The sequence below is a fragment of the Chiloscyllium plagiosum genome, chromosome 22 (genome assembly GCF_004010195.1).
Source record: "Chiloscyllium plagiosum isolate BGI_BamShark_2017 chromosome 22, ASM401019v2, whole genome shotgun sequence".
NCBI lineage: Eukaryota > Metazoa > Chordata > Chondrichthyes > Orectolobiformes > Hemiscylliidae > Chiloscyllium > Chiloscyllium plagiosum.
The window spans coordinates 31,540,861-31,562,953 of record NC_057731.1 but is presented as its reverse complement, the minus strand read 5'-3'; the positions used below and the strand labels follow the sequence as shown (position 1 = coordinate 31,562,953).

The window sequence follows — 22,093 nt, the reverse complement described above, 5'->3', positions numbered from 1 at the left end:
TTGATTGGTAGTAATTAATACATCTTAAAAATGAAAAGGCCAAGGCTTAGAGAATTGGATGATCTGTTCCACCTGACCACAAGCATGGGTGACTTGGTTACAATAGGATTTGGAGGCCCAGGTCTTGCTGAGCAAAAGTAAATCACTCATTGTGAAAACGAACAAAAGAACAAACAAGCAGACTTCGTTTCTAAAATTTTGCACTGAAAAAGAGGATTCAGAGAATGATAAAAGCTTCAGTGTTCTCGGAGATCTACCAAGCATAAGTGCAGGAGGAAAGACAATTTCTGGTCAAAGATGCTTCCCATGGCAATCCAAGCAATCTGGAGAGATCTGTGCGCTTGGATTCCTTGCAATGCTGGGGGATGGTGGTATGTGTTACAAGCAGGCTTCCTCAGTTCAGGAATTCTCTGCTAATTGAAGTGGATGATCAATCAACATCACAGTTCAGCAAAATGGAGATGTGATCACACAAAATTGAGTGTAATGTTCAACTACCTCCTGCAAAAACTCTAATTTGTAGATAGTAAACAGTGAAACATGTCTGGGGAGAGGTTTTCAGTTGGGAATGTCTTTTCTGTAGAATTAGTTGCATACTAAATATTGTCAGAATCAACTAACAAGAAGTCATAGTCTGAAATTTTGTCATGTAATTTACTTCAGTTAGTCATTGGGAATTCGCTGTCCAGGACCTTTAACAATTTGCTTAGCAGCAGAGTCAAGTCACATTCAACCTTCTCAAACAAAGGGACTTGAAAGCAAATGATAAAAATTAGTAAACAAGAATGAAACAAAAGCTCTTCTTATGACTCCTGGACATACAAATCACCAAAATATCTAAGCTTGTAAAAGCATTCTCTGGGGATCAGGGGATCATGTTTCAAAGAACAGTCCAACACCCAAGTTCCAAAGTATGCTTGATAAATCAATCTCATGAAGTTAACGAGTTTTGAGAAGATTTGTAGGTCAGGTTGAGGTTCTGGATGTAGGTTTGCTCGCTGAGCTGGCAGGTTCATTTTCAGATGTTTTGTCACCATACTAGTTAACATCTTCAGAGAGCCTACGGATGAAGAAATGCTGTGTTTCCCGCTTTCCATTTATATGTTTGGGTTTCCATGGGTAGGAAACCTAAACATATAAATGTAAATGAACCTTCCAGCTCATGAAGCAAATCTACATCCGGATTCTCAAGAAGTGAGCAACCATGAATGAATCTGATAAATAATATACCATAGACAAGAATGCTTAATATTATTGTCACACATGGCTCAGAACAATGCTGAAGTAAACTATTCAAAAGCAATACATGGAGCACTAAAGTTCATTTGGATAGGATACAAACAAAATTAAGACCATTTGACTGCAACTTGCTTGCTAATTGGGGTACATTTTAAAACTGCTGCAATTAAAACTTACAATTAGATTTTAAAAACAAAAGTTTTAATTTTCATCTTTACTCATTCTGATAAAGACTACCAGTTCATGTGCCACTTCTGCTTGAGATTCAGAGTCTTTTTTTTAAAAAACGCAGCCTTCTCCAAGTACAACATTGTATTATTCAAAACATCTCCTGTAATTAAAGCGTTCTTTTGGACATACACATTGAGATTTTGACTAACATTTAAAATATTTTACTGAAATTTTATGACAAATTTGAAACAGTATCAACCTACTTTGTTGTTACTTTCTATAAATCAATGGTGTATGCATTTCACAAGAATTTAGCTCAATTGTCTCTATTTAAAGCAATTGTGATAAACGTTATTATACCAGGTTGACAGGCACAGATGAAACGGTTATCTGTGATCCATTACTGACTGCTGATTACTGTTCATGGAAGCACTAACAAAACTGAAAACTTTGGTCCCAAAAGGCGCACAGGAAAGAAACTTAGTTCATGAGATACTTGCGTGTAATGACAATTACACTAAAATATATATCAGTATATACTTATGTAAATATGCCAACCACATATTTCACATACAGTTAAACATCTCTTATTTCAAAATTTTTGCAAATCATTAGTTACTAAAATGCATAAAATCCTATGCAAATATTTTAAAAAGCAAGCAAAAGAAGAAGGTATTTTAAAAATTAAGATAGACTGACGAGTTAATACATGACTAAGGAAAATCGAAAATAGTACAACATCAAGTCATCCAGAGTTCACCCAATTAATATGTTGATTAGATGAAGCAAAGAAAACCTTAAGCAGTTAACTTTTTTTTAAATAAAACTTGTCTTTGCAGACTATGCTATAAAAACACTTAACTATCAATTGTGTTTTAAATATCAGAAGCAACATTTAGAAAGATACACCAATCTAAATTACCACATTTGCACTAAATTAAACACATTATCAATAATAAAGATTACAAAATCTTTTTAAAATACTTGACATAGTTGAATAAGAACAAAGTGAATATTAGTAGGCCTTCCTTTAGGCTGCAAAAAGAGGCCTTTGCTCTTGTCTAGTTTTATAATATTTTAATAAAGCACTTTCGTTTCTGTAAAAATTTGTTTCAAGCAATTCACAAAAGCATGCAAGAATTTAGTGAAAGTGGCAATTTGCAATGAAGCATCTTCACAGCATGTATCACCATGTACATATTAAATAGTTTTAGGATCTGTTAAATATTAACTATTAAATCATCCTGTCACTATCCTGACGTCTCATGCAAGAAGGTCAGACAACTGACCAATAGAAACAAAAACAAACCTCAAATATTTTGCACATTAAATGAATAAACTCAAAAAAGCAGTTTTGAAGTAAAAATAAAACACACTCTGAAATCAGCATAATAAAACAGGCAGATCTAACCAAACCTAAAAATTCTACACAAAGTAAAATTCAAATTTATGCCATCTTGTATAAGATGATAAAACATTTCACACAAACAATCACACAATATGCTCATGCAACGCAGTTCTCTCGCTATGATCTCATACATCCCTGAACATATTTAACATGCAAGGACAAGAATACAAATAGTACTTAAGTTCAGTAATTAATTTGTCACAAGAATTGTTAACAAAGCATTAATATAGGGCTAATATATGTGCTATTGCAAAGGTAAAAGATCAGCTGTGCCATAAATAAAAATGAGGAAATATGAACTCTCATGCAAATTAATCAAAATGGCAACACACCATGGAGGATTGCAGGTGAAGGAATATCTAACTTTTTCTTGACGGTTATGGTGTCCCAATAAAAAAGGACTATACTTTTTGTTTGTGTTTATGTAAATATTGTGAAGGAACTTACAATTAAACTACCAATTGGGGATCAGTTTTTAAAAGAGCTACTCACTTTTATAAGTTTAACTTGGAAACTATAGAATGGTTTGCTATTTTCTGTACTTTATCATTTAACAACTCCCCTCTCCCGTGCTAATTGTACCTACATCAAACCTTGCTAAGTCACGAAGACACTGAGTCATCAAGAAAACAAAGCTCAGGTCATATTTTTCAAAGTTTTTTTTTAAAAATCCCTCTTGTCAGATGGAATACTCTTCCAATGCACAGAGCTCTATCAAGAGCCCCTGTCGGTATATTGAAATGAAGGGTAGTCACATTACTAACCATATAACTATCTGACAGTGAAGCTTTGTCTGGCCATAGAAATACAATTAGAGTTTCAACTGAAATTTGATGGCATATTCCTAGTTCTACTTGTGGCACATGCTAGGAAGGAATCACAATGGTAGATGTGAATTACATGGATTTCAAATCAATAAGTACTTCAATTAATTTGCAGAAGGAGAAAGTGGATAAAAGTATTAGTTTAAATTTCTGATCATTAATCAGCAAGTGAACTAATAGTTTGAATGTTCACTATTTTATGCCAACCAAAGGACTAAAACTGCTTCAAGCACACTCAGCAATTACTAGATTCTAATCCTCCTTAAAAGACTTGTTTTACATGAGAGCTCACATACGTGCCGCATTCACCAGTTCTTGATGTATACCTCTGTATACAAGGATTCGACAGCCTTCTGGCTTGCCGCATCTGGAAGAACAGTGCAAAGCTCAGATTAGAGTATCCTAAACTCACAAAGAGCAGAGAAGTAGTAGAAAACACAGTCATAGACTTGCACATTAAGATATATCTTTGAAAGCCAATCAAAAGCAATGTATTTCCTAGTTCCAAACTTATCCATTTTCTAAATTGATTTGATATTTTAAATGTTTTGCACTTTTATACATTATAATTTTTTTGTAGAATCTAGAAACAAAAACAGACTTATGACTGTGTAATCTCTAGTGGAAAGTAAACCAAGAAAGCTACCTTGATTAAAGAAATAAGAGGAGGAAACACTGTAATCCATGTGCAGCATAGTTTGTTTGTAGAGAACAAACTTGCAAAAGCAACTTCAACCACTTGAGCTTTACCAGCACAACATTCAATGTTAAACTAGTGCAAACTGACACGGTCAGTTTAGAATATACAACGCACGCTGGAAGAAACACACTCAGAGTTATATTTGATGTGCCCATTTGAACAGAAACCACTATTTAACATACATAAAAACGCCCCATCACCAAGTGAACTCATTCAAACTTGCTCTAGCCACTGTTTTGCATTTTCCATTTTACACAAATATCAACTTTACTAACAATCACATTTTCCTGTGAGCATTATGTTTATTTTAATATGTCTGATTAACAAAATAGCTGGAGATTTTTGATTACATAAAGGATGCAATAAAGTAGGAACCACAGAAAAATAACAGAATTTATATAATTGATGCTAGTTTTCTAGACACTATAAATTATTGATAAACAGAAGTATAACAGAAACAAAAAAAATGTTTAAGAACTACTGGATAGGGGGACAGAAGATTAAGGCACGCCATCATGAAGTTAGTTTTTCTATCATTCACTTTATAAAAATTATATTGTCCATGCTTGTGACTGTTCTTGTAATATTAGTGATTGCAAGCATCTGCACAAAATAATAAAAAGACATACAGAAGCTGATCTTCCAGGGCCTCGCTGTGCCACTATTGCCCCAGATATTGCCTTGATCCAGTTGTGCATATCTTCAGGACTGTCAGTCTAAAAAACAAGAATCACAACTGACTTGAAGCAAAATGTGTATTCATTTATTCTATATTGTCAGCAGAATACCACTCTGAATCTTCACTATTTTACCAGGATAAACCATTCAATATTTAGCATTTACTTCCAAACTAGAGACGACATTATGCTTGTTTTCAGGAATAATTATCCAGTGACACACGTTGGCCTTAGCTATTAAATGGAAATTTTTCAATTTTAGTTCATCATTAGCGGATGCCAGATATAATGTACAAATAGTCCCAGCTAAGATATTTTGGGTATCACCTTGTTTTAGGATAATTTAAACTTACATCCAGAAAAGATTAGGGAAAGAATGCTTTCAGCAGCCTGCTTAAACTTTTTTTTAGGTAAAGTGGGCAAGATGTTCACCAACAGTGACACTTCCTCAGACTATAAAAGCAACTCATCAATACTGCCAGAATAAATGAAAAGTACCTTGTACTCATTCCATGGAAACTCTATTATCCCTTTCCTGATGGCAATTAACATGGCAGGGAAATTTATGAAATGGAATACTGAAAAGTTACAAAGATTGAAAGAAAGTTGGAGCGCAATGAAGAACAGTCAAAAAGTTACCTTGTTTCAACTGAAGTCACCCACTGATGCCAGAAAATGCAGTTATACAGTCATAGAGATGTATAGCATGGAAACAGACCCTTCAGTCCAACCCGTCCATGCCATCCTTAGTTATTTTGTAATGAAATGAATCTAATCATAAACTACTGCTTTGTATATTTATCTATGAAATAAAGCTGTGAATCACATCATTTCATGCTTTGTTTTGAACTCTGCCTTGAGAGACTGAAGAAATACAAAACAGGAAAATCAAAAGCTCAGGACAAATGGTCAAACAAATTGATAATATGCAGTATGAATTTCCAGAGAAGCAAAATATTCAGACTACTACATGAAACTAAACTGAAATGGCTCAAACTCATAACAGTTTTTAATGTCCAATATTATGTGATCATTTAGGAGAGTTAAGTAATTGATAAAAACTAGAAAGATTGCAAAATGTGTCATGGTCTGTCCCTTGATACTCTCATGGCATAGATTGTTTTGGGACAATAGAAGGGAGCATAGTCTGAAAAGTTGCTTCTGCAAATGGCTCAGTAAGAGTGATAGGATCACAGAAGTGAAAAGATCTGGTTTCTCTCAGCTGCATAACAGACAATTACATCATCAGCTGTAGAAACTAATAATTAGCCAAATATGTTTACCACACCCAAAGTAACCTCCAAAATGCAACTGAACTTTGATCTTACCCAGCCCTTTCTTATAAAAATAAGAGAGCTAGCTATAACAAATCCAAACACTGTTTGAACTCAAAATATCAACTGTGGTCTTCTTACCGATGCAACCAGACCTGCTGAATTTCCCTAGCATGCTCTGTTTTAGTCCAATTCTCACTCCATTAACAATTCAGATATCCAAGTTTTCCTGGTTCCCATCTGTATGTGCATTAATCTCAAAAGCACAAATCAGTGGGTCAATGATTAATGGTGAATGTTGGCACAAGACCCCACTGCATTGCTTGGGACCTATCAGTATGACCAGCCAGTATGTTTCTCTTTCCACAGATACTGCCAGATGTCAGGTTTCTCCTGTACTTACTTTTCCTCAACTTCCAAAATACCATAAAAACAGGATTTAAAGACGAATATGGCATTCTCTGTATCTTTTAATGAATACATCCTGAAAGAAGAAGTCTGATGACTTAGTACCTATCAGTCATGGTCATGATCATGTAGAGGCTATGGTACAAGTCGAACAATTCAGTGATTGCACCAATGCACATATATTCACCAAGAAGATTACTTAGCAAAACCAAAAAAACAAATATTACACAATTGGCATTTTTTAAAACAATGGAGATAACTGTCAAGAACCAGTTAATCTTCCAGGTTTTTGGATCAATAAACAAAATGTGCCATAGCAAATTAGTGGAAAAAGGATGTATAATATTGTTGCTGGAAAAAGTAATGATAGGTGAATGTAATGCCAGACTGGATATAGCCAGTACTGTGTTGTATGGTCTAAAAACACAATCTAGATAATAAGCTTCAATATTGTATGCCACATTTTTAATAACTATCAAAACCTAAAAGCAGTATTCAAAATCTGCAGTTAATTATTATTCTTAGTGTCACACAGCACAAACAGACCGTTCAATCCAACCAGTCCATGCTAACCAAAATCACAAACTAAACTAGTTCCACCTGCCTGTGCTTGGCCCATATTCCACTTCTTATCCATATACTTACCTATTTTTTAAAAAACTTTATAACTATACCCACATCCACCACCACCTCTGGAAGTTCAGTCCACACATGAATCACAAAAAATAAACTGCCCCTAATCTTTTTTCTAATCTTTCTCCTCTCACCTTGAAGATGTGCCCGCTAGTCTTGAAATCCCTCACCCTCCGGAAAAGATACCTGCTATTCACCTTATCTATACCTCTCATGATTTTATAAATGTCTATCAGGTCACCCCTCAATCTCACTCCAGTCAAAAAAATTCCCAGCCTATCCAGCTTCCCTATAATTCAAACCTTCCATTCCCAACATCATCCTGGCAAAGCTCTTCTGAACCCTCATGTTGCTACTGTCCTTTTTTATCCTAAAGTCAATAATTTGCCTTGCAAGTTCAATGTATCAAACATCTTTTAGAAGTCCATGTACACCATATCAACAGCTTTATTCTTGTCAACCTTTGCTGTTACCTCTTCATTAACCTCCAGCACGTTAGAAACAATTTTCCTTTACAAATTCATGCAAGTCTTTCAAATTAACAAACATTTATCTGAGCGATTATTAATTCTCTTCTTGAAGTAATGAAGTCAGGTAATATTACATGCATCTTTAGATTACAATTTCACCTTATGGTAATGTGCTTTTTTTGCCCAAAATGTATTTTACTTTCATCTGAAACACGTTTAAGCAAACCGTACTTGTTCATATAAAAATATACTTTTAACTTTTATGCAACATAAGTAATGCACTTACTTACCTGGACATAAAATGTTCTAAAATTAGTAACTATCTCAAACAAGTTATCACGCAGCAGGATTTCTCTGTAACAGAAAAGTATTGTTTTTAAATAATCATCTTATTTTTCTATCCATATCATTTAGATGAAAAGACAGTCAAACTGGCTGACTCATACACTTACCAACGTCAGCTGATAAAGAAGATTAATCATTATTACTTCCTCCTCTTTGGGGGAAAGTACCCAGCTTAGCCAGTTCGGACAGCAATTGCAATTCAGAAATTAAATCAAATCCAAACTATCCCACTGCGCCACAACATACTTTTAAGCATAAAAACACATTTTAAATTCAGTGAATTAAATCTGATCAGTTTATAACAGATCTGAGCTGACTTCATATTGTTTTCGCACTTGCTAAACCTTTCCACAACTGGATGAAGCAAACACTAGTGGAATACAAAACAAAACCAAAATGATTTACATAGTCATCAGATCTGGCAGCAACTATGGAGACAAACAGTGAATGTCTCAAGTGGAATATACCCCAAGTCAGAACTCAAGGAGAATAGAAATTTGTTAGGTGTTGGGATGGGGAATGGAGACGTGCAGGAAAAAACTAAAATGAAGGTTTGGAATAAGAGAGAGGGCTGCAAAGGCAAAATCAAACAATGTCATGGAACAAAAAGGTAAAGAAATGACAATAGCTATTGACAAAAACACACACATTTGTCCAGAGGGAGCATGAATGGTAGGATAGTTAACAGGTCTGTTGAAAGCAAAAACACAGAAAACCAACTACACATTGAGCATCACTGGAATACTGCAACAGACAGGGGACAGAAATTGAAGTGAGGTGGAGGTGTTCTACAAAGCAACGACATATTCATATTTGGTCTCTGCAATATAGAGGAGACCCGAATTGTCAACGTAGTCAAAAATGAGTTGGAAGAAGGGCCTAAAACAAAAGGATGTTCCATGCCCACAAAAAGACAAATGTAACTAGTACCTAAAGTAACATACTTTAAATGAAAGAATTATGAACACTTTCTTGTCAAATTGTCTGTGACAAAACAAATTCAGTTCGACGATGGAGGGTGCTAGTCGACAGATGTTGGTTAGACCTTTGCTCGAGGTAAAACTGAATAAATCTGTTTTGGACCAGACCAAACCCCTTCAAACCATATCAAGGTAGTCTAGACCCTAACCTTTTCTTATTTCAAAGGCTAGTGCCAGACATCGCATTCCAAATGTGATTTAATTGGTCAAACTACTCAGCTTTAAGCAACTCTTTCTTACACTAGTTAAAATACAGAAAATAAAATTAAGAAATTGCTTAACTCTCAAAATACTCAACAAAACAGTAGATCATTTAACAAGTACTAATTAACTGTTCCAATATACCAACATCCAATAAACATCCTCAGCAAAGGCAAATAGACAGGAGATCTCAAAAACACAAACCCAGCAGTATGGAGATAACAAGCTTTTGGGGAGGGGCCTTCTTCAAAAATTGTATTTTTAACTGAAAAGCAAAACCTGGCTCTGTTCTAACTCCACCCACTCATGCTTCTTTTGTCTACTTAAAAAAGACCTAGCTACACAGCTGGGTTCAGCAAGCAGCTTCATTCAAAATTTATAACAGCGCTCCCAAGGAGCATGTCCTGCCCTGATTTGCCTTTCCAAAACGTAGCACCTCACATCATGTCCACCAGATATCCCAACCCAATCTAGTCCCACCTGCCAGCACCAGGCCCTTATCCCTCCAAACCCTTCCTATTCATATACCCATCCAAATGCCTCTTAAATGTTGCAATTGTACCAGCCTCCACCAGTTCATTCCATACACTTACCACCCTCTGTGAAAAAGTTGCCCCCCTTAGGTCTCTTTTATATCTTTTCCCCTCTCACCCGAAACCCCTCATCCTTGTAAATCTTTCCTCAACCCTTTCAAGTTTTACAACATCCTTCCAATAGGAGACTAGAATTGCACACAATATTCCAAAAGTGGCCTAACCTACGTCCTGTTGCAGTTGCAACATGACCTCCCAACTCCTATACTTAATGCTCTGACTTAAAAAGCTTTGTACATCTCTAGGACTCCAATTCCTTCAAAAGAAACAGGACAGAATAAATCCTTCTTAAGGCACATCTCGTAACAGACCTGCAGACTATTCTGGTGGGAGTTGGTGGTGTACAGTTACTGAAGAATGACAGTGAACAGGTAGCATTTAGAGCCAAGAACTAGAAACAGTTAAAATAATGTAATGTCAGAAGAGTTACATCGAGCACACAAGGGATAGGACGAGAGGAGAAAGAAATAGGATCAGGGTAGGCAGAAATATGTTCAGTGAGACAGGCACAGGCTGAAATGATGGGGTCTCAGAACATTCACTTTCATCTATTTTAGAAAAGTACAAGTGGGTCATTTGGAGTGATTCATTCCATCACTCTTGCTGGGTCAAAATTCTGGAACTCTGATGCTAAATGTATTCTGGGTACTTACACGAAGACAATTAAAAGGGCAGGTACTCAGTTTCGGGAAAATATCTTTGATTGGAAGATTCACTTAGGAAAACAAGTGGGGTGTAATGGTAGAACCCTTAGATAGGGTGTAAGGGAATTAGAATTCCTGTCTGAAATTTAAATTTACATTTAAATCTTGTTTTTTGCAGTTTCATGACTTGCATGCTGGAGGTAGCTTGCCAACCAATTTGCCCTATAGGATCAATTGATGTAATCAATGATGAGTGTTTAACACAACATCTCAGCTCTTCCTATATAATCATAAGAGGTGTAACATTTCACTCACTGCCCAAGGCCCCAAATACTCCTAGATGAAGCAGCAATTTATTTGCACTTCTCCAATTCTGATTACCATTTTTGCTTTTCATGGCACACCAAAAACTGCTGGGTGATTGTTTTTTTGTGGACTGAACAGCGATATGGGTAAAGCACTGACCCGAACATCTGCTTCCTTGCCATTTTAATTTACCTCCTTGCTCATGCTCAAATTTCTGATCTTATTCTGCTGTAGTGTTCCAAATGACACTCCAGGAATAGTATCACACCTTTCAATTCAGCACATGGACTCAATACCACATCTCTCCCCTCCCCCCCAACTAGGAGTGTGTGTAGTGGTGGTGGGGTTACAGACTAAGAATACAGGGTAGATCATTTAGGACGGGGATGAGGAGAAATTTTTTCACTCAGAATGGTGAGCCGGTGGAATTCTCTGCCAAAGAAATAGGTTGAGGCCAAAATAAGGAGTAGTTTCAGTTCTTACGGGTACAAGTTATGGGGCAAAAGCAGATTCAGGATATGAATCGGATGATCAGCAATCATCATATATTTGAATATTTGGCTCTGAGTGTCAAATGGTGCAATGCTTCTATGTGTACATTTGCAGCAGAGATAATACTTAATGATTACACTTAACATTAGATATATTACGCAAATCATTTCTGAAGAGTCACATTAACTTTAATTCTAAGATCAATTATGTTAAACACTAATCATTGATTACATCAATTGATCCTATAGGGCAAATTGGTTGGCAAGCTACCTCCAGCATGCAAGTCATGAAACTGCAAAAAACAAGATTTAAATGTGAATTTAAATTTCAGACAGGAATTCTAATTCCCTTACACCCTAAGGGTTCTACCATTACACCCCACTTGTTTTCCTAAGTGAATCTTCCAATCAAAGATATTTTCCCGAAACGGAGTACCTGCCCTTTCAATTGTCTTCGTGTAAGTACACCCAGAATACATTTAGCATCAGAGTTCCAGAATTTTGACCCAGCAAGAGTGATGGAATAAATGATCAATTGAGCTATAACTAACACAATTGATTTAAATAGAGGCTATTTCCTGCTCTCATGTAACAGGATAACACTAACCTTTGTTTACACTCCTGAACCTTAATAACTTCTTTAAGTGGTATACTACGAAGTGGTTCCTTATCCTGCAAGAAAAACAACTTGTTTTAAAAATCACGTTTCCACCCTATCAGACAAATACTTTAGAACTTTAAGGAAACAGACTACTACTTACGGATGCAGCATTGTCTAACAAGGATGTTGGTTTCATTTTGAAAGTTTCCATTTTAAAAGTAGTCAACAAAATTGCAATTAGCAATTTAAAAAGGTGGGTTTCACGACTGTAATGTACCAGGAAGTGGTTAAAGTACCAGTCTTGATTCAGTGCATAGTGCAAAGTAGAGTCACCAAGGGACTGTGCAAACTTGCATAGTAAACTGTTTCATTTATATATTCAGTAAATACAATGTCAACTTATGAATTTGGGGGAAAATGAAAGAAAGCTATCAATACATGTAATCCTGTAGTGAATACACGAGAAGTAGGTGATGAAACATCAGAACTGCAATTCTTTCAAGGTAACCAAAACTTAAAGCTAGAAAAGAGGCTTATGATCAACATTTACTTTACTTAGAAGAACTAAAATTAGAACCAACTTCACCATTCCTTTTGCATACTATCTGCAGTTTTATCTGACCATTTTGCAGAGGTCTGTTGGCATCCTGAGGAACATGTGTCATGTCACCAAGTTTAGCAACGGTAAGCAGATAATTCAACATGGTTACAGCCCTGAGACTCAGATTTGTTTTTAAATTAGTAAAGCATACTCTTACAAAAGTAAGCGAATCAAAAAACAAAGCTACTGCTAATCATTTCAGTTGATCCATATGTTCACCATTGGGAATTCCACTAAATTGATACTAAACTCAAATGTAATATCACTGTCTGAGGTAGAGAGATCTGTTGAAGTATAATTTAAATGTTGAGAGACTTTTATCACAATTGATTTTAAATTGACTTATTAGTTGTCTTGAAAAACATTGCACCAAAGTATTATTTTCTCTTGGAAATTTATACACAGAAATAATGAACTATATTATTTTCCAATCTGTGTATAAATTAGGTGAATTTCATCAAATGTTCAACAGGTTTGAACTAGTAAAGAAACTCTGGGTAGTAGTTTAATATTTGTTTTTAAAGAGGAAAGAATTCTTTCTCCACTGTTAAACATGTTCTAACAATTCTGGATGAGTCTCTCGAGAGTAGTAAAAGCTTTCTATGCATTCTTCGGAGTTGAAATTTAAATAAAGTTACCTGCACACTACAAACTGACAATAGATTATCGCAAATTCAGATGATCTCCCCAAGTTGCAAAATATTCTGCTTTTGCTGCAAAGTATGTTTTCAAGCTGTATTGTATACGGTTTATATCTACAGAGATTACAACAATTATATACAGTGTTTGATAGCTTCAATTCCCCAAAGTGCTTTACAGTACACTTTCAAGTATAATCACTGCTGTACCATAGGAAATGCAGCCAAATTGCATATCGCAAGGTCCCACAAAATGTTATTTTATGCCCTACATTATTTCTCAGTCAGAAATATAGAAATATGAAATTAAGTGCTGGTTAGGACACAAGAAGAATTCTTAATAGTCCATCTAATTGTGCTTAGTAGACCGAAGAACGTGCCATTACCTTAAAGGCAATTTCCCCCCCCAAAATAGGAGACATAAGTTTTCTGGCACTCTGAATACATTCTCATTCAACTACTCATGATTGCTGCTGCAAATAAGCATGAAATTTTGTACTGCACTATATGCAGAAGTTTGGTTAAATCAGCCACAGTATGTTGCAATAACAAATGCACCAGTTATGAAAACAGTCTTTTAAAGTACATTTGGATTTGGTTACTTAAATGGTGCCAATTAATAAAACCATGTTCTATCTACTCTCACATGTTAACAGTGGTTTTAAAGATTATTAACATGACACCAAGCAGCTCAGGTCTGTCTTACTAGGGAAATAAAACAAACGTAAAATTAGTAAACTAATTCCAATGAGAGATTAACTAACCTGTTATTTATATTACTTTTCTTTTAGCAATAACATTTATACCAATAAAGACTCCTTTACATACAGTGAGTAAGCGCTTACCATTACTTCTAAAATATTGTAGGTGCCATCTTGAAACCTGAAGGTGGACAAAGTAAGCAAATTTGCATCAGCCTGAAATGTTTCCTGATGCAAAATTTTCTGCAACTTTATCAGTAAGAATTGATCAATAAAGTTATGTAAGTGATTCCATAACTTTGTAACTATAGTGATATCACTACGTGATGATCACAATGACGTTAGCTTGTAAAGTTATTCAATATTAAAAGTGGCATACCAGATCAGATTTGTAATAGCTTATGGAGTTTTCATCTAGTATAAAATGTCTTCTTTTCCAGTTTTTCATCTGTAAAGACAAAAATTACAATTAAAAATCCAAGTTTTAGCAAAACGTAGTCAACCTAGGTAAATTTCATCATACTAATCATTTAGTTAAAAAGCTCACTTTAACTGTATTGAATAATTGCGTGCAAATACTTACATATAGTGTTAAAAACTGGCAGATTACAATTAAAAATCCAAGTTTTAGCAAAATGTAGTCAACCTAGGTAAATTTCACTTTGTTTAATGTTTTCATACTTCAGTTATAACAGCTGAATACTAATTTTTCAGTTATGATCATTCTGCGTTAAAATAATCTTACAGTCAGAGTAATATAGCATGGAAACAGACCTCTCTGTCCAACTCGCCCATGCTGACCAGGTTTCCAAAACTGAACTCTTCCCATTTGCTTGTGTTTGGCCCATTACCCTTTCCTATTAAAGTAGATGTTGTGACTGTACCCACCTTTACCACTTCCTCTGATAGTTAATTCCATACATGCATTACTCTGCATAAAAGAAGTTGCCCCTCGGGTCCCATTTAAATCTTTCACCTTAAACCTATGCCCTCGCGTTTAAGTTGAAAGACAGAAGGGATTGAAATATGAATAAAAGGGTACATTTGTACAATGTTTAAATGTTTCCAGCCTTTGTTTATAAAGGCTTGTTGTATAAAGTCATGGTGCTAATTCTTAAATAGAATCTTACTGAAACATACTGAAACATCAAGAACTTATCAATTCTAAGGTAAAGCAAAATACAAAGCTGCCTAACAAAAATAAAGAAAAATCACATTAACGTGTGCTATTATGGCAATGACCTACAATCAGGCAGAGTTTAATATGCAAAAGAGTCCTGGTTACTCACCACTGCTCCTTGTTTAACACAGTAACCACTTTTAATGATTGCTTGATCAGATGTAGGTTTGCCAATAAAATATGTTAACTGACTTTGAGAACGTTTCAAATTACTTTTCTCCATTCCTTCAAGACATTCCATCCCCTCCTGCCAGAAGAGACAAAAATTGAAGGCATAATAAATCACAACTAAAATCTATTCTAACATTATCAATAGTAGTTAATGCCATTTGTCATACTTGTTGATATGATTTGATGGATCGGAGTTAACACATTCACATTGTCTGCATCCTTTCAGCCTAGACTGACTTGAATAAAATGCAAGTCAAGACCTCAAGACTAATTTGACCATAACTTGAGACAGAATCATGTCTGTAAATTAGCAATACGAATAGAAATGTTTTAATTATTGGGAGCAGTACTGTCGATTATAAAAGTCTATTTAACAAGAAATGGACAATTTTTCAATGACGCTGACATAACTGTACCAGCAAGATTTACTTCCACATGTTTTCAAGTTATAAATGTGCAAAGTTTGAGGTAAGACCACTTCCAGAATCTTACAAATGATAACAATAGACCTAACTGTAGCAACCCAAGAGTAAAAACAAATTCACCTTCAAATGTTTCAACACCTTCAGCAAATCACAGACAATGGATTTAAAAAGTTAGGTTACTTAAATCCCAAACACAAAATATCAAATCCCTGTGTAAATGTGTGAGCAAAACTGATGCAACGTAAAGCTTTTTTTTTAAAAAAAAAAGACGGGACCACAGCATTATCCCTCAGCTCCAGTTACATGATCACCCACCCTTCCCAAGTTTATTGTTATATTCGTATTCCTCACAACACCATTGCATATATTAGATTAGCCATTCTTTCCATTAATGTTTATCAGCTTGTTGTGATGTGACCTACACACTATGATCACTAAAATTAAATCCATTTATAGCCAAAGATTCTGCATACAATTATTTCAGGCAAATACACATTGCATTTAAAAAAAAATGTTTATACATATTGATTTCCATACTTTTAGTTAATAAAGTCTAAACTTTCAACCTGTTTTAAGTTTTACAAGTTATATCGCAACAAGAGATTTTACTTCATTATAATTTGATAGTTACATTAACATGATCATTTTGTCTTTTACCTGATTAGTCTGTGTAATAATTGGAACACCACCAATAATTTCAGTCTTGTATGGCCCTGGCTTCCTTCCACATGGCCCCTCCATAAGGCAATTTTGGTTATCTGTGGTCACTTGAACATCTGATGGTTTTGGTACCTGTTTTAAAACATAACCATAGCTGCAGTCCAACTGGTAACATATGCAGCATGACTGATACACAATTTTTTTTATCTAGTACTTAAGAAATTAATAGCATTATCCAAGGTCAGTGGCATTGACATGCTTTCAATTAAAATGTTTCACATAAATAACTAATCTCAATATTTTCAGATAGTTATGCAACTTCTAGCTAGGTCACTGATGACCATACAGGTAGGCTTCATCAGGAAAACAAACAAATTACTAACAGAAGTAAAAAGCATCTAAACCCTATATTTGCCCCTGACACTATTGGCAATTTAGCATGGCCAATTCACCTGACCTGCACATCTTTGGATTGTGGGAGGAAACCAGAGCATCCGTAGGAAATCCACGCAGACACGGGGACTCATTGTTTGCTTGCTGAGCTGGTAGCTTTGATTTCAGATGTGTCGCCACCACCAACCTGATCCACAACCTGAGCTATAAGTCTTTCCAAGGTAGCAAACATAAAATATCAATTTGCAATTTGCACCAGTCCCAATACCAAAGTAAATAGCTCGAAATACCAACAGCGATTTTCTGAAAATTGCTTTAATTAATTCAGAATGTAAATTATGAAGCACAAAAGCATTTTATGAAAGCCAAATAAATTCCACTGTGGGCTACCTTAGGCAGCAGTTAAGAATCAACAATTCTGTCATAGTTGTGAAAAATGTAAAAAATGGCAAAATTCCAATGCCAGAAAACATTTGAAAAAAAAAAATAACCTATCAAATTCATAGTCATTTTGACAAGTATTTCTCAGCTTGCTTTAAAAACCTATTCAACTTCTCCAAGTTTCATCATGGTGCCTAAACATAACTTTTCTGGATTGTTAGCATTTGCCAATGGTGCAATGCAAGGAGAGTCATAGAAATCATAGAAACCCTCTAGTGTGAGAACAGGCCATTTGGCCCAACAAGTCCACACCAACCCTGCGAAGAATATCCCACCCAGACCCATTCCCCTAGCTCTCTACATTTTTTCTGACTAACGCACCTAGCCAACACAACCCTGAAGACAATGGGCAATATAACGTGGCCAATTCACCTAACTCGCACATCTTTGGATTGTGGGAGGAAACCCATACAGACACAGAATGAAATGGAGGTTAAAATAGAATTTGAAAACAGGGTCAATTTTTATCCTTTTAGTGGCTGCATTAGTAAAACCTCAAAAAGCTTGACTTACTGTAATCTTGGTCGCTTTGTTCAGTATATTCACCCACTCAACCAAGTCCTGCTGATCATTAGCTTGAAGAAAGTACTTTCGCATTCCAGCATTAATGACTGTTAAGACACAAGTCAAAATCCTGATTTTAGACTCACCTGATTTAAGTATGAATAGTTTCGTCAATGACAAATTGTGCTTTGAAAAGCACAATTAACATTCTGTGAAGGATTCATACACAAGTCCTAACACAGTCGACTCCATGGCAATCACTCAGCAAGTTGAACTTTCCAAATTGGCAATTACCAGCATCTGGATGCCTCTGTACAAATTGCCAATTCAGTTAATTTTAAACAGCAACCATGCTTAGAAGGTAATTCAAGTTATGTTCTGTGGGATACCTTCAGCTGTGATAAAGGTGTTACAATTAATACTGTTTTTCAATGCTGCAGTACAGAATGAGTGTGCTCATAACATATAGCATATACACCTATTGGTAACATGACTAAAATCATTAGTTGCACTGACTAATAATTATTTCAACTGAATAAACTGGAGTTTTAAAAAAATACTTACCAAAACAGTACTCTGCTTTTGGTCGCTGCTTTGTTGCATCACTGACCTAACAAATCAGAAGTACTAAGTTAACAAAACGGAGACATTGTACATGTTGTCTTTTCTGTAAATTTAGATACTGAAGACGACTATTAAGTGCAAGGTAAAATTGGGATTTAAAAAGTGCCCTCAGGATATATATCTAACACCATGCCATATTATGACAGTTCATCTGTTGAAGTTTATACATAATTATGAACTTTTCTGTTGCATTCGACTCTCGGTATAAAATGCTCATTACACATAAGTGTGCATCACTGATAGATACTGTGCATTATTAGTTACAAGGAAAATTTACAACCATGCAAAAATGAAGTTCATTAGACACAGTTCAAACATGTTTCTATAACTTTCTTTAACTCAGTTGGTAGTGTATTTGTCTCAAGCCAGAAAATTATGGTTTCAAAGTCCACCAAGACTTTAACATGTTGACATTTCATTGCAGAACACAAGTTCTACCTTGGCAGAGACACTACGTTACAGTTGAGATGTTGGTGTACAGCCCTCTGCTTAAGTGGTCATAAAAGATACAACATTTGAAAAGAACAAATGACGTCTTCCATATGTCTCGCCAAAATCTCAGTCTCAACAAAAACACTTTCTGGGGTTGTTTGTGATAACTTGCTGCATGGAATTTGATTGCAACAATATAACTGAACAAACAAATCAGAACAAAAAAAAGTTAAAAGATCTTTCACTCAACAAGCATGCACTGGCATTCACAGAACAACAGGTTACAAATGTCACAGAAGAAGTCAGGTAAGAAAAGATAGAAAAAGAAGCACCTAAATTAAAACTTGTCACACATGGTAGAAATCAGACAAATCTGCGCAACACATACAGGTTGTTCTCCTAGAATGCTTGTTTCTACAATGTGATTTGGCTGTAATGTGATTGGTGATTTGGGGAACAATTTTTTTTTTTAAAAAATTAACTCCCACTATTACACTAGTACTATTAACTCCTAATACACTATTCTATCCCTGGCATGAGATGCTGCAGTGCGCTGAGTCCACTTTTGGCATTTACTTCACCAAACAACCGCAAACAAGAGAGGTTGAATGACGGCAAATTTTTTCTGACTTTATTGTTTGATGTTTGAGGATGTTTTTAGAAATTATTGCAGGAGTAAAGATTTGGATTTCAAGATTCTCCTCATTCTGTGCAATGCACCAAGCCATCCTCCCACCCTTGGTAAGCTTTCTGAAAACATTAATGTGCTATTTCTACCTCTGAACACAACCCCTCTCATTCAACCCATGGACCAGGGTGCAATAGCAACTTTTAAAGCTTATTATTTAAGGTGCACAGTCAGGAAGCGGATTGCAGCTGAGGGCAATTTTGGAAGAGCTTTTAATATTAAGAATGCTCGTGATTTCATTGAGGCAGCTTGGGGTGAAGTCAATAAGGGCTGCTTGTATGCAGTTTGGTGAAAGTTTCTCCTAGATTTTCTTCATGATTTAAATGGCACTGAACCCTCAGAGAAGCTTCCAGCAATCAAAATCTATTGTATCACTATTGCAAAGCAAGTTGGATTTGAAGTGGAGAACGAGGATGTCAAGGAGCTGCTCAAGACCCATTGTGAAGACCTCTCCACAACTGATCTACAACAACTTATTGCTGCAGGGGAAACTGAAGTTGGAGATGAAGATCAAGTCCAGGATGCAGCACCATAAGAGCTTTCCACTTCTCTTTTCTCTTCTATCCTGAGGGAACTTGAGAAGTAGTTGCAGCTCTTAGAAGACAATGAAGACAATGCAGAATGCAGCAGGGTAGCAGTTTGTGGCATAAAGTGTAATTTGGCATCCAATGAACAGCTTTACGAAAGAAAAGATGGCAAAACAGCAAAAACTAGATGCCATTTTTAAGCCAACCCTCAAGAAATAGTGAGGAAAATGAACTATAGCCGACCACTTTTGGACTAGTTGTTTTTTTCGCCGTTACCCTGCACCCAGAACTGCACCTGAAAGGGATGATGCTTCTTGGAGTCTTAATACAGTACTGTAATTCAGCAAACTCAGAAACCACTTCAAGTTACCTTCTAGTCTTTTAGGGTAAAGTGTTAAACTTATCATATTAATTTCATTAAAATACATGATTTTAACATTTACTTAGACTATACTGTGTTAGACTAACTATTTTGATTTTGATCTTGATCAGTATCTTTACTGGTCTGCCCCAACTCTTTTTCCATAGGCCTCATTTTGTGATTGCATGATTTTCTATAACGCAAGGTTGCATGAGAATGCAACTATCGCATTATACAAAAACAGACTGTACCAAATATAGTATTCTTTAGTGGTTTAATACAGGCTAATAATGGTTAAATAATCAGAGCAGTAACTAAAGTCAGCGTATCACAATGATTTTACTTCTTGGCTTGAATACATCACATCAATATCCAATGGAAAATACAAAACCTAATTCCAATTGCAATTGAAATCTACAGATCTTTAAGGCAGTGCCATAAAACAGAAGCAAAGGTGCTCAAGCACATCCACAGAATTATTTGAGGAGGAATTTCATCTCTGTACAGGTCTCACTTGGAGTGCTATGCCCATCCCATGTCATGTGTGGCATTGAGTTTTTTTTTAAAGAAAGGGCACAAAGCAGGACTGCTAGACCAATTGTCAATGTCAAGTACCTTAGTTAACCTAAAGAAGTATAAACTAAAGATTGATCTGATTGGAGATTCTAGCAGGGTTATAAAAGACTGAAAAATAGTAAAACAGCTCCTCAATGTAAGAAATAGAAGAGACAAAATCACAGGAAACTATAGAGCAGTTAGCTTGATGTCGGTCACGGGAAGATGTTGACAACTGACTATTAAAAGATGGTTAGAGTTGGGCACTTCAAAAAAACTCAATCAGGAAGACTCAACATGGTTGTGTGAAAATAAAATCACGTTTAGCAAATTTAGAGAGAACTTTGAGGGAATAATTTGTGCCATGGATACACTTCTTGGATTTTCAGAAAACATTTGACAAGATGCGACACAAGACTAATTGTGCATGTAGAAGCAAATGGTGTTGAGAATAACATGCAAGTATGAATAGAACATTGGCGGGCAGAAAACAAAATCTACATATAGTTTTTTTTCCCAGTTGGCAGGGTGAGACAAGAAAAGTGCCACAGGTTCCTGTGCTGGGGCCTCAGCTTTTTTCTTTAGAATAAGTTAAACTGTTAGGTGAGGACAGCAAAACCATGGTAGCTAAATTTTTAATTGTCACAAAGCGAAGCATGGAGGGAACACAAGGGGGTTTCAGATACATAGGCTCCATGTAGGCAAATGTCTGATGGAGTACAATTTAAGAAAATGTGAAATGGTTCACTTTAGCAGGAAGTTTTTTTTAAAAAGTATGACTTAAATGGAGAAGGAGGTTCTAGTGCAGGAGTCAAAAAAGATAGCATGCAGGTACAGCAAATTAAGGCAGCTAAATGAATGTTATTCTCTAGAATGGCAGGTACTGAAAATAAAGTGAACACATTACACTTCAGTTTTATAGGTCATCGGTGAGACCATATCTCTAACAGTGTGCACAGGTTCCATCTCCCTTATTTAAGAAAGGATGTAAAAGCATTCATGAGGAGGTTGTCTGTTTGCTCACTGAGCTGGTTGGTTTGTTCTCAGATGTTTCATCACCATGCTAAGTAACATCAATGAACTCGGGTGAGCCTTCTTGGTGCTCTTCCTGCTTGTGATTTGTCTTGGTTTGTCGTGGTGGATGATATCATTTCCAATTCGACTTCAGAGGTTGGTAAACGGGGTCCAAACCTGTTTGCGTTAATGGAGTTCCAGTTTGAATGCCAG

General features: G+C 35.7%; 1 protein-coding gene across 4 annotated transcripts in view; it reads right to left on the bottom strand.

Annotated features, from left to right (window-relative positions):
* plekha1b (pleckstrin homology domain containing, family A (phosphoinositide binding specific) member 1b) overlaps positions 1–22,093 on the bottom strand; it is an 83,876-nt gene that overhangs the window by 5,230 nt on the left and 56,553 nt on the right. For 2 of the 4 annotated variants that reach the window (XM_043712677.1, XM_043712674.1), the window contains exons 4-11: positions 18,244–18,289; positions 17,689–17,786; positions 16,339–16,473; positions 15,195–15,332; positions 14,285–14,353; positions 11,972–12,036; positions 8,095–8,158; positions 4,972–5,058 (exon numbers count right to left, since the gene is read on the bottom strand). In XM_043712677.1, coding sequence (XP_043568612.1) covers positions 4,972–5,058; positions 8,095–8,158; positions 11,972–12,036; positions 14,285–14,353; positions 15,195–15,332; positions 16,339–16,473; positions 17,689–17,786; positions 18,244–18,289 — 702 coding nt within the window. Of the gene's footprint in view, positions 1–3,938; positions 4,010–4,971; positions 5,059–8,094; positions 8,159–11,971; positions 12,037–14,284; positions 14,354–15,194; positions 15,333–16,338; positions 16,474–17,688; positions 17,787–18,243; positions 18,290–22,093 lie in introns of all 4 variants that reach the window. The other 2 variants (XM_043712675.1, XM_043712676.1) reach the window with 2 other exon arrangements.